The sequence below is a fragment of the Cyprinus carpio genome, chromosome B12, assembly GCF_018340385.1.
Source record: "Cyprinus carpio isolate SPL01 chromosome B12, ASM1834038v1, whole genome shotgun sequence".
Taxonomy (NCBI): Eukaryota; Metazoa; Chordata; class Actinopteri; order Cypriniformes; family Cyprinidae; genus Cyprinus; species Cyprinus carpio.
In genome coordinates, this window is record NC_056608.1 from 2,066,695 (window position 1) to 2,082,373 (window position 15,679).

Consider the following 15,679-nt stretch of genomic DNA (forward strand, 5'->3'; position numbering starts at 1 on the left):
TTTTGATGTTCTTCATATTGTGTGTGGTGGTTATTTTGTGGGAGTAACAGAAATAAAATTGTTTGTGTTTTTACCTTTTATAAGACCATTTTTTTCTAACCTTATTAAATATCTGCATATTAAATGTTGTGAATTTTTTATTATTTAATATTTTTATTTTTATTGTATATTTTCTTAATTGTGTATTAAATTTTGTTTGTGGAAAATTTTCTGCATCTGAAGCGGCATTTAGATGCATTTATTGTGTTTGAAGCGGCGCAGGACATGAATTCAATTAACCTGCAGTTACAAATAAATAATAATGTTTTGATATTTTAAAAAAAAAAAAAGATTTGTGGAAAAAAAAAAGAAATATACTTTAAATATAAACCTTAAATCGCCAGTAGGTGGCACCAGATCACTGCATGAGTGAGTCATTGAATCATTCATTCAACTGATTCGTTCGAACGTTTGACTGATTCAGTAACGAAACACTGTCGTGTTGCTCAGAGACGCAAAACAGTTCAGCTGTGGCTTTTTGTAACTATTTTTATTGACGAAATATACACAGTTGTGTATAAAATGTAATTCGGTTAATATTAACATGTCTATTATTAGACGGTTTTATAAAATCAGAATCACATTTGCAATTGATAGTTTTTTTTTGAGATAATGAACAATTGAGATTCAAAGATTGCAATTGATTTTTTTGTGTTTTCGGCCCCATTTTTGTGACGTACTATAAATACGGGAGCTGTTATACAATGTGATGTTGCCTCGAGCCGAGCTTCTTTATGAATTTCACATAGAAGACGGTGTTTGCTTTGCTCTAGCTGCACGTGAACACATCATTCATGACATATGCAGGTGTATGTGCTGGTGTTCACCTGAGCTCAGCTTCACATCTCTGGCCCGGTTTCTGCTGCGTTCTGCCTCGGATCGTCTCTGAAGTGGGCCGAGATGATGAAGGGTGTAAGCAGGACTAAATCTCTTTCTGATCTGATCACTGAAATCACATTTGGAGGTACAGCGCAGTGCATTTGTAGAGTGATTTGTACTGATGCGTCACAGACAACGGCAAGCATCACGTTATAATAGTAATGAATGATGATGATAATGGTTTTGGCCAGCTTCAGGAGGTTTTTGAGGTTTCTCAACTTCTTGTTTTCAGTTTATATAACAAAAACTCACAAATCTGCTGAAGCTGGCTGTCTTAAACTTGTAAGTTTTCTCAACTTTTGATTTTTTTTACAGTGTGTTTGAGTGTATATTTCTCTCTCTCTCTCTCTCTCAATGTGTGTGTGTGTGTGTGTGTGTTTATATATATTTATATATATATATATATATATATATCTATATATATATATATCTTCATTAAATATAATTATAATAACAAAATAATTGTGTATATATTTTTGTATTTGTTTTGTTGAATATTGATGTTTTTTTTGTATTTGTAGTGATTGGTTTGAATTTTGGTGGTATTACAAAAAAAAAATGTATCTAAGTACTATGATAAAAAAAGTTTTGTTTTTTTTTTTTTTTTTTTTTTTTTATATTTGAAAAATAATCAGATAATCAAAATGTTACAGTGCATCATGTAATTTATTTAATATATTTTAGTATTTTATTTAATATCTGTTAATAAGTATAAGTAAAACATATTTTGTATTTTTGTACTTATAAAATATCAAAAATAAAATTATCAAAAATAAAATCTAATATATATATATATATATATATATATATATATATATATATATATTATATATATATATATATATATATACATACATACATACACACACACACCCAATATGTATAAGTAAAAAATATTTTGTATTTTTGTATTTATTTATGTTTTTTTTTTATAAGTTATAAAAATTTTATATATATTTTAATACATTCTTTTTTTTCTATAACATTTTACTTTTTAAAATTTTTATAATAAGTTTTGTTTTTTTTTTAGTTAAGGTTAAGTTATTGCAACTACATTGTTTTTTTTTTTTTTTTTTTTGGTAGTTTTCAGTTTACTTTTATGCACTTGCATTGACGCTACACAATGAAGACTTGATTCATTTCTGTCCATTACGTTTAACTAATGAGCGTTTCATACCTAGTTTGCCAACAGGACGTCAGTGTTTGAAGAGCCACGAGTCCGAGGGCCTTCTGAGAAACACAGTGTGACTCCAGGAGGAAGATAAAGGACTCGTGCTCCGCTACGGTTTAACCGGCGCATTATTCACAGCCTTACAAATGCTTAAACAACACTTATGTGACTTGAAGTACGAATCAACATCGTTTGATCATTTTTATCCCAAGATGTGTTGTTCTCAGGTTTTAGTGTGAGGCGGAGGAGGACGGCATTAAAGATTACATTCAAGAATATACCACAAACTGCAGAACATTGCTGCACTAATAAACAAGATACAGAGACCGCAAATCTGACAAAACACCTTTGGGCAATTGTGTGAAAAAAATATGTAAAGTAATCTGATAATGAGCATTTTAAAGTGTAATGTAATCTAATTACAAGTGCTTATTTTTTGGATCTGATGATGTAATCCGTTACTAACCAGCAATGTGTACAAAAAAAGATTCTCTATAAACAGTCAATTTGTAGACATCTAAATACGTATACATTTCTTATAAAAACAATTATAACTGTCATTTGATTTGTTTTCTTCCATTTTTATTTCTGAATTATTCATCATTCAACATTTTTAATTTCATTTATTATTTTTAAGTAATCATCACTGATTGTTTATTCATTTTTATTTATTTTTTTACATTTTTTATTTGTATTAGTTTGGCATTGACGTTGGTGACAAGGATTATGAAAATTCTATGGTATCAAATATTTTAATATTATAAAAAACATTAAAAAAATAAATAAAATAACTACACCGTGATATAAGATTTTGGTCATATTGCCATTTTTTTTTTTTCTGAATTATTATTTTTAATGTAATTTCTGATTTTTTAAGTAAGTTTAATAGCTTGATGAGTATCTTGAGGAGCGAGAGTTTCTCTGTATGCCTGCTGCAGCTCTTGATGAGTGTTTAATTGCAGAAGAGAGCTGGTTTGTGGGATTAAGTGTAACGATGCTCCGTTCAGGAGCGGTCCTTCAGCAGAAGGGGACTCTGGGTAATTGGCAGGCCCTCTCCACTGATTGCGTTGTGGTGCTGCCTCCAGCTTTTAGCATCAGTGTTACAGTCCCTGTGCGCTCGCTCGTTCTCTCAGCCGATCTCTGTTCTGTAGCCTCCGGCAGGCTTCGAGGTGTTTGAACTGTCATCCGTCCTTCATCATCAGCGCTTCCCTCTCTTTCATGTCTCTTGATCCTCCTCATCACACACACGCCTCCTACTGCACTCGTGATCTCGGAAACACAGCAGCGAGCCGCCGATTGGATGCTCGGTTGCCGTAGAAACTGTGAGAGCCGATGTGATTGGCGGGTGGGAACCGGTTGATATAGTCGACGAGCGCCATGTAGCTTTCATTTCTAACTTCTAACAACACATGCATGTCAAAAATATTGTAATATTTAAAGTGTAGCTTAAATAAATTTATTCCAAACAAAGTCTAATTCAAAATACAGAGATGTTTAATTGTTACAGTCGCTAATTATTCAATTAATAATATATAGTATATGCATTGTTCCCCTAAACGAGGTCTGATTTAAATTAGATTTATATGAAATATTTGAAATTAGACTTTGTTTGGTATAACAATGCATTATATATTCAGTTGCATTATAAATATTGAGGGTAGGGTTATTATCGTTAACTAAAACAAACCATAAATTTGAAATAATAAAATATTCAATATATATATAGATAGATAGATGGAATACGTGTGTGTGTGTATATATATGTGTGTGTATATATATATATATATATATATATATATATATATATATAAAATAATAATATTTCAGGGCATTATTTCTTTTTGTCGTCTAGTTAGTATTAAAATAAATAACAAAAAACAAAAAAATCCGTGCAGACATTTTAAAAAGAAGACTGAAAGTGATAAAAATGACAAAAAACAACAATTACTTAAACTATAAAATAAAAATAGAATATAAAAATAAATACTATTTACAAATATTAACAAATTGCAATCAGTCAGTGATTCTAAAATAGCACACTCGAACTATGAAAACTATGAAAAGCACACTTTTACCATTTAGGATACCTTATTTCTTTCATTTTCTTTTTTTTTTTTTTTTTTTTTTTTTTTTTTGGAGGGATTTTTTGCTTTAGGATTTTTTTTTTATTTTTTTTTTTTAATTAGGGGTTCATCTAAAGTTTGGTGACAAAATATTTCAGTGACCAAAATTTTGGTGCCTCCTTATTGAAAATGAGAAACCGTTTTGTCCTCAAAGCAAGTTCTTTTATTATTATTATTATTAGTATTATTATTATTATTATTACTGAGGTATTGGTTGCTGTAGCATTGTGAGTGGTGTTTTGGTCTAACTGGTCTGAGAGGGGTGTGTGCTTATCAAACACATGCTGACTTTCATCCCGAGTGAAATCAGATGTGATCCATCTGTCTGACGCAAGTCTGCATAGACCCCCAATGATAAATCTCCTCAGTACAGATTCGTCTGTGAGTCGCACGCAGGATGACAGTGCTGCTTTGTTGCTGCTCTCGCTGGACTCTCGCTCTCTTTTGAGGCCTGTTTTATTGAGTCAGCATCCCGGTCTGGGCTCCTGGATAACAGAGGAGCCCTTCTCCGTCCGCTGCTGATGTCATCCGCCCCAAACCCACTGCTGGAATCCAGTTCCGGTTTGATTTGATTCCGATTCTTTTGTTTGCGATTCACTAAAAAGATCCGGCTCATTTGAGTCGTGAGTCAGTTGTTTTTGAATCGGACTGCACTGGTTGCATTGTATGTTTCCTCTAAACATCAATTCTGATTATTAGAATAATGAATAATTTTAACTAGCCCTAAAGTTAGTCAACTCACTGACTCGTTGGATTAAGAAAAAAACTTGTCTTACAGTATGTGTATATCAACCGAATATATAGGTTATCAATCATTGGTATCTATTCTATTCATATGGAGAAAATCTAAATAAAGTGAGGAAAAAAAAACTTGTTGCAAATCCATTGGGAGGAAACTTGCTTTGTTAAAAAAAAAATCTCAGCACTGCTGTTTTTTTGTTTATATTTTTTTATTTATCTTTTATTTTATTTTATGTTATTTGTATCTAATCTTTTTTTATGTAGCCTTACTCACTCTCTCTCTATATATATCCCTCCTACTATACAATCTATTTCTGCCCTATTTTATTTGAAATAAATGTTAATTTTTTATTTATTCAAATTTTTTACTTTATTTTTTATTTATCCCTCCTATTATATTTATTTTGTTTTATTTTTATTTTTTTTTTTTAATTTTTTTATTTATCCCTATTTGTTTTTTTTTTTTTCTTTTATTTTAGTTTTTGAATTTTTTTTTTTTTTATTTTATATATTTTTTTTTATTTACGTATTTTTTTTTTACACTTTTAATCTTTACCTGTCCTATTTTATTTTACATTTTGATGTTGTGTTTATCTCTCCTATTTTAGTTTATTCTTCCTATATTTATTCCTCCTATTTTAGTATATTTTGCATTATTTAATTGTATTTATCCCTCCCATTTTATTTTTTATTGTATTTAATAATTTTTGTTTATCCATTCTCAAAATTATTTAATATATTTAGAATTTTATTTAATTTTTTTTCCCTTGCAGGTGACTGCAGGCATTTGGTGCCTCGTTGCCATTTAAAGGGTTTTCTATTACAAATGAATGCCAGCAAGCTGCAAAAATAGACTGTGTGTGTGCGTTCGTGAATGTGGAGCCTGCAGTGGATCTTGTAGGAGGAAGCTGATCCTTCTTGCCTTGTTTTTGAGCCCCACACCCCCGTCTCAGATGAGGTCCTGATCAATGCACCGTCTCATTCAACATTACAGCATTAACCCCAGCAGGAGAGAACAGCTGATGCTCTCCGTGTAGGATGAGAGGGGGGGGGGGGGGGGGGGAATTCTGAGGATGAAGGAGGAGCCGTGTAGATGCAAAGAAGTAGTGACGTGTGTAGAGCGAGATCAGGAGATGAAACGCTAGCGTTTACTTTACTGCGTTAGTGTACGTAGGTGCTTTTACACAGCAGTGTGAAACGTAGCTTTGCATATTAGGTTAGATATTTGAGAGTTTTTAGCTTTATTTTTATTAATATTTCTTTAATTGTTTTTTAGGAACCGTATAAATAACCATATTCACACCATTTGCATGAAAGTGGCGATGAAACGGAAGTAGCGACCGATCTTTTATTCTGTATCGTGACTGGTTTATTCCAGTGTGATAGATTACTGAAAAAATGTAGGGCGGGGCTTGAGGTTGTTGATTGGATGTTGGGATGTGGGCGTGGCTCTCAACGGTGTATGCAGATGAGCGTGATCTCTTGCGTGGGCGGAGCTTGTTGACTAAGGGGGTGTTTACGAAACACCATTTTCAACTAAAAATGGAAAACTCGATGCGTTACGGTTGTTCATTAACACGACATCGGTGTTATGGAAATGCAGACTTTTGAAAACAATACACTTATTGTCTTGAATTTGTGAAACGTTGTGCATTATGTGTTCACAAAGTGTTTCTTTACAAAGTGACACTGCCATCTACTGGCCACGTGTGCGTAATGCAGCTTTTTGGTCGTTTTCATTGTGTTTTTTTGATTGTGCTAAAGTGGAACTATTGCAAGTACTGTATACTTCAGGTGCACTTTAAATATCTCGCATTTACAGACTGATATTATACATAGATCATACAGTCTTCATCAACAGTGACATTAAAACACATTTTACGCTTAATATTAATAAAAGTGCATTGTGCACAAGTAGTACTCCAAAGTGAATTATAATTTTGATATCAGCGAGTCTCGAGCGACGTCAGTAAATATGCTAATAGATTTGAACTATATAGTATGAAATAAATGCATTTTAAATCTATTACTCTTTTTTTTTTTTTTTTATTTTGTTTTTTTTTTCTTTTTTCGTTCTTTAGTATTCCTGTGCATTGTTTACAAAAGTCTACAAAGTCTATAAAATATAATAATGCGCTAAGATTCTAATATCAGAAAATAGTATTTTATAAAAGATCGTCTGGTGTTGAGTATCACTGGTGCTTACAAACATTTGTATCATTTTCACACAATATATTTGTTTTTGTTTTTAACTCGTAAATGCAAATGAAATGAAAAGCCTTTTGTGGCGTTTGCTGCCTACTGTTCTTTAAAAATAGTTTGTGAAACTGCATGCATTATGTCGCAGGTTTAATAAAAGCGATTCTTTTTAATGCAATATAATAAACTTGTGGCGTTTGTCACGTCAAGCACATTGCACTGTGATACAGATTCAATGCACTGTATTCTCTGTGCTGTAATGCACATTTTGGCAGCTCTGCTATTCCTACAGATCATTTGCATACTAGCGCAGTGCGCTGTTTTGCGCATCAGTGTTTTAGTATCTGGGTGTGGCGGAGCTGTGGATCTGGGTCGAGATGCTCAGCCGTCAAATCAAGCGTTTCCTCATACTTCCGTATCAGAACACGAGCAGAACTTTTAAATATCACACTGCTGTAATGCTTAATGATATTAGCCTCTCTTTCGCAGGCCTTTCTCCCTCCACGTCTCCGATCATATTACTCTGATGGAAGAGAGACCATACAAGGCCTTTCCCTTCTCTTTCTCTCTCTGCTTGCTTTCCGCTCGAATGCATTACACAGACACGTTTAAGTGTTTTTTGGTTGTTGTGTTAGCACTCAACATTCAGGCTGACTTCAGGGAGCGGTGGCTCTTCTTTAAAGCGATTGCGGTGAAACCCGGCGCTCCAGATCTGTCTGTGTCCGCGGCTCACCTGTCGTTTAGCGCGGTACGATGATGCTTGTTCTCGGTTGTCTGCTGGGTGGCGTGTCATCAGGGAATCACGGAAGGGTCTGTGCAAAAATAGCTGTTAAAGACTGCATCTACAGTGCTGAAGTCGTGCTGTGGGGAGAGTCAGGCGGTGTGATGCAGTCTTCTGGAGGTTAACTAGTTAAATCAGTCTTTCTTCAGCATTCTTTTTTTTTTTTTTTTTTTGCATTAATATTTCAATGCGGCATGAAACAGAAATTGCAATCGTCTTCTCTGCTGTGATGCATATTTGAGTGAAACTGCTGCTTGAATATTTTTTTTATTTTAGTGTTTATTATAAATGATTAATCCATGCATGCATGCATCATGCATATATATATATATATATATATATATATATATATATATATATATATATATATATATATATATATATATATATATATATATATATATATATTTTTTTTTTTTTTTCAATTCATTTGCACTGTACGAGTAATATAGAGTAAAAAAGTGCATTTTTACTGTTATTTACTATATTTAATGTTGCTGAGGTTATGCCCATCAACATTAACAGTATTTAATAGCTTATTAATGTATATAATTTATTAATTTTTTTTTTATTAAATATTTATTTTAAGTATATTTTTTAAACAAAAGTGTAATTTGTTAATTTATATATTATTGTTTAATTTAAAGAAAAAAAGTCAATTTTCAGTGTTTGCAGTGTTGTTAATATTAAATATAATACATGGTTTTAAGAATCTTCAAAGATAGTAATTTTTGCATGGTTTATTTTAAGCTTAAATGGGAAAGAAAGGTAAATGCAACATGCAAAATACAAAGATGATGTCTTTTAAATTCATATCTCTTTAAAGCACTGTGTTACTGTAGCCATCAAAGCACAACCTTCAGCAATAGGATACTGACGGTGTTCTTGTGCAATAAATGTTGTAGTTTTTCACCTATTCACCTATTATGTTGTCTGTAACTCTCTTAAGAACGGCATGTGAAGAGGTTTCTTCTTTGAGAAAATCAGTGGGATTTTACTGCTGCTAGTTAACTAGTCGTTAACTAAACGCCTGTCTCTCTCTCTCTCTCTCTCTCTCTTTTGTTCCCAGGCGAAGTCATGTGTGTGTCACCTGTGTGGAGCTCATTTAAATCGGCTTCACTCCTGTCTCCACTGTGTGTTCTTCGGCTGCTTCAGCAAGAAACACATCCACGATCACGCCAAAAACAAGAGACACAACCTAGGTAAGATGCACGCAGAGACTCACTCAAACGCTTCTCAGCTTCTCTAAGGTAAGACTCGCTCCCACACAGAAAGTAGAGCACACAGTCGCCACGATTACAGCTCAGAGCTGATAAATAAAGGACACACGGTCACAACGCTGCTTCAAGTCTCTGCAGACACACATTGAATATTGAACAGAGAGATATTCTGATTTGATTAAATAGCTCAGCTCTACTTGCACCAAAACTAGGGACCTATATAATCCATTTTATTAGGTTTTTTATTTTTTTTAATTAAATTTTAATGCTCAAAGCATGTTTAATCATTTGAATGAATCAATCTTTAACAACTTAATAGCGTTTTTTTTTAAATAATGGAAAATAAATGTAAGTTTTAAAAAATATATTTTTATTTTTTACACTGAAATTCTGTCTTGTTTGTTTACATTTCTGGATTTATGATTATTATACATAAATAATGAAAGAATATATATATTTTTGGATGGATGATATATATATATATATATCGTCAATTTTATATATATATATATAGGCCTATATAGTTTTTATTTTTTTTATTTATTTATATATATATATATATATATATATTATTATTATTATTGTTTATTTATATTTTTGGATATATATATATATATATATTTTTTTTATAAATAAAAGTGTAATTAAATGTTTTATTTTATCTAAAAAAAAATTATCTATCTTAATTTCTCTGGATTCCATTTTAATGGGTTAATTTTAATAATCAAAAAGCATGTCCAATCAATGAAATTCATAAAACTTAATAGTTTTACAATTTTTGTTACAATAATAAATAAACAAATAAATAAATGTGCTAAAAATGTCAATAATTGAGGCCTGTATTTTATTTTTTTTCTTCTTCCTGGAGTTATGTGTTGTCTGTTTAATTATTTCTGGATTATGATTTAATAAAAAATTATACAATTGAATGACTTTTTTTTTTTTTTTTTTTTTTTTTTTTTTTTTTTTTTAAACAATCAAAAAATTTAAAAAATCCTTTTGTTTTTTGGTAAATAAAAAAACCGCACAACAGAGGTTTATTGTTAAAATTGAAACATGGAAGAAAGTTTACACTTTAAATTCCATTTTTACGACTGGATTCCGCAATCATGTGCACGATTTCCGATTCGAAATAATAGAGCTGTTCAAAACCCAGTGTCACATCTGCTCCAAAAGCTTGATCGTCCTCTCGAGCAAGAAGCAGCAAGTGCACAGATCCGGCCGCGGATGTTTGGAAGAGGTCCCGGCTCCTTAATGCATCGCTGGCATGTAATTATCCCCTCTGTTTTAATGAGGAAGGGTGCCACCCTCCGACAACAAACAAATACGAAGCGCAAACAGACGGGAATGTGGGTAATTATAGTGTGCGACGGGATAATAGTCCCTGACTCTGCGTGTGGCTCGCGGCAGTGGCATAGAGTTCATCACCCACCTGTTTCAAAACCCAAAATCTGAGCTTTACATGAGGAATTTAATTACCTCCAGATACGGAGATACCGTCTCTGTCTGCAATCCTTCGGGATTTCCTTGTGTATTAACAGAGGAAGGAACACTGATACAGACCGAACAGAGAACAGAAATGTATATTGTTGATGTAATGCGTCATTCACAGATGGCCCGAGCGGCTCGAGTCGGTCATGCTGACTCATAGTGTGCTGCTGTTGGACTCTGTCGCCTGGTGAAGCATCTTTTATGTGTCTTGATGAACAAATGAAGGCCCTTGCCGCTGATCCAGTGTGGTTTGTTTGGCTCCAGGTGATGGTTTATGGTTTCTCGTGCCTCAGGCTCGGGTTTCGCTGCGTTCTCAGGTGGCATCGAGGCATCGCTCGTGTGTGTCGGGTTCCCCTCGGGGTTTGATTGAACATTTAATTAGGTTAGGTACAAGGGATATCTGTGAATGAGCGCAGCTCCCGAGGAGGAGAACTGTGATTATTCTCCGAAGACGAACGGGGAGTAATTAAGTCTGAATGAGCCGGCTTCGTTTTGTGCATCTCTGCTGTTCAGGTTTATTTAGATGGCGTTTAGTTTTTTCCGTCGGCTCACACTTGTCAGGCTTGATCTCGGTGCTCTTTCCTCTTTTTCCTGCGCTGGTTCCCATGGTTACCTGAAGGCCTGCAATGCTTTTGGTTTATTCATCTGATGTCTGTGTGTGTGTGTGCATGCAACCCCGCCTTGTTTTCTTGTGCAATTTCTCTCTTTTCTGCTCGTCTAATCCAAATAGTGTTTAAAGCCATCATGCATGACCACCGTCTTAAAAAACAGATGAAAATGCAAAGCTTTAAAATAGTGTCAAAGTTGTGATAAAACCGATATATTGACAGACCTTTTCTCTTTTCTTCCATATTGTGATTTACAACCAAAAGAAAGGAAACAATGTAGTCCTGGTTCTATCCTTCAGTTGTTTTAGCAGAGAAATCCCAATTTTAAAGCCCAAAGTTAAATAATTATACACTTTAGCAAGCAGCATTAATAATTACACTTAATTTTTCCGATGCCAGAGTCACCATGGTAAAAATTGTGACAAAAAAAAAAATGAAGAAAAAAGTATCCTCAAAAAAAAGTTAAGATTAAAAATGGTAACGCTTTACAAAAAATAAGGTAAACCGTTTAAGTATGAAATAACCGATGTCGTTTTAGTATCACTGATTAACTATTATAGTTTTTGTTGTTATTTTGAATTAGATTATATTTTAATTTTAAAATTCTTAGTAATTTTTTGTTTTTGTCATATATTTTACATAATGCAAATTTGACTTTTTAAAAATAACGATAACTCGAATAGCATTTATTAATCTAGGTTACTGTTAATTCTAAATACATTTTTAACATGGTTATAAATTAAGAACAAACATTGAACAATGGTATATTTATAAATTAGCATTAACCTAGATAAATAAATTCTGTAAAATATTGTCGTTATAGTTAGTTCATAAGCCATTTGTTAACAACCATAAGTGCATTGAATGGTAAAATGTTACCGTTAAAGAATGTTTTAAAGAATCGAATGCATCAAGAATAGTAATGAACAGGATTATAGCTTAATAATTGTTAATTCCTATATCAACCTTCTTGAGCCACATTTTGTGAAGATAGAATGCATTTGTGAGTGCAACCGAAATATTTTAGAGGAAAATAAAATGTTTAATAAAAGGAGGGGGGGGTGTTTATCCAGTAGGATTTGATTGGATTGTAATCATTAGTACATGATATTATTAGAGCTCGACCGATATATCGTTTTGCCGAATTTATCGGCCGATATGAGCCTGTCGCATAAATGTTCCGAGGTGAAATAAACTTCAAGTAATAAAGCTGAATGGAATTGAATTGTAATAAAATCGAGTAAACTTCAGTGCACTGATGTCAGACTCATTTTGGATGATAAAGTTTATTGTTAAATTGTTAAAAGCCCTGCCTCCATTACATCTTCGTCACATCATTATAAGTGTTTGATCACCACATTTGAGTGATCATTGCAAAAAAAATTTATATATATATATATATATATATATATATATATATATATATATATATATATATATATATATATATATATATATATATATAATTTTCTGTTTATGTATATACTTTATATAAGTTTGACTGGTACTGTACTGTAACATACACAAAGAATATCGGCCGATATATATTGATATCGGCGTTTTACTCCCCAATATCGGTATCTGTATCGGCATTTCGGTCGGACTCTAGCTAATATTATTATACCTATTGCATTCCGTTGCATTTAAATGCAAGCATTTTTTTGGCTTGCACTAATAAACAATAATTATTAGACTAAGTACATTTATGTAGAAAGCAAATGGGTCAGTTTTGAACCGATTGACCACATGCCTGTGCTGATTGTTAAAGTCCTGCCAGCTGGACAATGAGACTTCTGTCCCTTCACAACAACTGAAAATAGCCGTGCGAACATTCATCCGCTAGTCTCTCAGCACTGAAAGCCACTAAAAGCCTCATAGTCTCCCGTCTGCAGCTTGTGCCAGGCTGTGCTTTGGTGTCGTGTCACAAATAGACGTCCGTCCCCGCTGCTGCAAACATTTAGTGCGTCTGTGTGAAACAGACCATCATTGGGTTTCCATGGGAACTGAAAAACAGGTACAGCTGCTGCAGGCTCGGAGAAATGGATGGATGAGCATTCGAGAACGATAATTCATCAATAATACTCCTCATTCACAATTATGGGTCCGGCTCGCTCTGACATTTCACAGAGGACACGATGTTGTGGCACAAGCAGCGATGGATGTTTTCTGTGCTGCACCCTAATTATTATTCCTGTCACTTATTAAAGGAGGCAGATTTGCTGCAATGCTTCCTTAATGCCTCATCCATATTTACAGGACCGATACGGGACGATGCGAAAGGCCTCTAATAGGTTCCTGTGTTGTTCTTCTCTCATTCAGCTATAGACCTTTTGTACGGTGGAATATATTGCTTTGTGTGCCAAGACTACATATACGACAAAGACATGGAGCAGATTGCCAAAGAAGAACAAAGAAAAGCGTGGAAATTGCAAGGTAGGTCCCCCCCTTCTCTTATGCATAATGTAGTTCAACTTCGCCTGTAGCTTAAGGGCCTGTTAATTCAGAAAATTAATGTTGGAAGCTGTTGGGTTGTGAGCCACAGTGGGGGGGGAGAAGTGTGTGTGTTTTGTTTCGGACACTGATTATAGCTAATTTTTCTTTTGTATTGAATCTGCTTAATTGTAAAATGCAACAGTGCTATACCAGTTTTGTGTTTGCTGAAGGAAATTAAAAAATATATATAATAGCCTTTTGATTTTATGCAAGTTTTACAGCTGAATTGCTCTGCCTTTGTCACGAATATAGCAGTGACGTCATTGCATTTTGAGCTGGTTTGATCGTAGGCCTTATTGATCTGAGCTCATGCAGTGAACACTGCCCAAATTATCCACAAATGCTTTTTCACTTAAAAACTGAATCAGGCTTAATTCTGTATAGAAAAGTTTAATTTTAGACAAGCCCTAACTAGAATATATACATTACTATTCAAAAAATTTGGAATAATATATATATTAAAAGTCTCTTGTGCTCACAAAGGCTGCATTTATTTAATCAAAAATACAGTAAAAAATGTAAAATATTATTACAATTTAAAACAACTGTTTCTGTGTGAGTATGTGTTAAACTGTAATTTATTTCTGTGATGTGCAGCTGTATTTTCAGCATCATTACTCCAGTGTTCAGCGTCACATGATCTTCAGAAATCATTCTAATATGCTGATTTGCTGCTCAAGAAACATTTCTGATTATTATCAATGTTGAAAACAATGCCCAGTGTTTTTGTTGAGACTGATACGTTTTATTTTTCAGTGTTCTTCGATGCATAGAAAGTTCGAAAGAACAGCATTTATTTGAAAATAGAAATTGCTACATTAAAAAAAAAGTCTTTACTGTCGCTTTGTATTACGTTTTATTTTCTTTTCCTGAATAAAAGTATTGATTTCTTCAAAAATAAATATATATATGGTAGTTGTGTATATTCATAGGTTGCTTTATATGAAATATAATGCAAGAATTGTCTAAAACATCAGGTATTGGAGAGAAATATTCAATGTGGGAGCCTACGAAACGAGAGCTGGAGCTGCTGCGACACAACCCCAAACGAAGGAAGATCACAGCCAACTGCACCATCGGTAAGAACCTCACTTCCCACAGGCCTCGCTCCTGAGCCATTCCTCTGAAACCCTGTTCAGTAATACAGCACTTAGTAGTTAATTAGCACTCTGCCAAAACTCATCTAGTCGGTTCAAACGATTTTGTAGTAGTCGAGCGTCTGGAGACGGCAGCGGAGCCAGAAGCGCTCTTTGTTTATTGGCCACAAGTGCCATCAGTTGTGAACATTTCATCAATTTTGGTGTGTGTGTTCCATGATGGAGAGAGAGTAATAAATAATCACTCTCCTCCTCAGCGGTTCGGCTCTCTCGCTTCTCTCATTTTCGCTTGTTTCTCCTCAGTCAGAAGGCCTGGCGCTGGAGTATGAGTGTTAAACGTCTGCGCCACAGGCCTCTCTCACACCCAGAGAAACACACTAATGTGATTAACCATATGAGAGCCGCAGCTTCCATTGATCATTCAGGACATAATATGGCCCATGCATGATGAGTTCAGGAGGGTTATTGTGTGAGATGTTGGTTTAGAGCCTCTCTTACACCCCGAGTAAACCGGAGGCGTGGGGTGACACCACGAATCACGACACAGCAGCTTGAGGCTGTGTTACAGGAAGTGTCATTAAAGACGGACCAATCAGCTGCGAGCTCGGCGCTTGACTTCAGGACAATAAAATGAAATAGAATCCCGTTTTCAACAGCAAAATAATTTTGCACGAAATAATTTTTATACCGGTAGATTTGTATTTGGGGAAACGGTGTGATACAATTGATTCCTTCACCGACTCTTTTGAGTTGGAACTAGTGAATCAAAACCATACAGCACAACCAGAGTTGTCCAATTCTGAACAAAAAAAAAAATGTTTCTTTGAGACCGATTTT

The 15,679-nt window shown here is 33.9% G+C and overlaps 1 protein-coding gene across 2 annotated transcripts in view; it reads left to right on the forward strand.

The window, feature by feature from the left end:
• LOC109100192 (ubiquitin carboxyl-terminal hydrolase 22-like) overlaps nucleotides 1-15,679 on the forward strand; it is a 39,004-nt gene that overhangs the window by 2,721 nt on the left and 20,604 nt on the right. For both annotated transcript variants that reach the window (XM_042734736.1, XM_042734737.1), the window contains exons 2-4: nucleotides 9,003-9,135; nucleotides 13,572-13,685; nucleotides 14,723-14,824. In XM_042734736.1, the coding sequence (XP_042590670.1) occupies nucleotides 9,003-9,135; nucleotides 13,572-13,685; nucleotides 14,723-14,824 (349 nt within the window). The remainder of the gene's footprint in view (nucleotides 1-9,002; nucleotides 9,136-13,571; nucleotides 13,686-14,722; nucleotides 14,825-15,679) is intronic.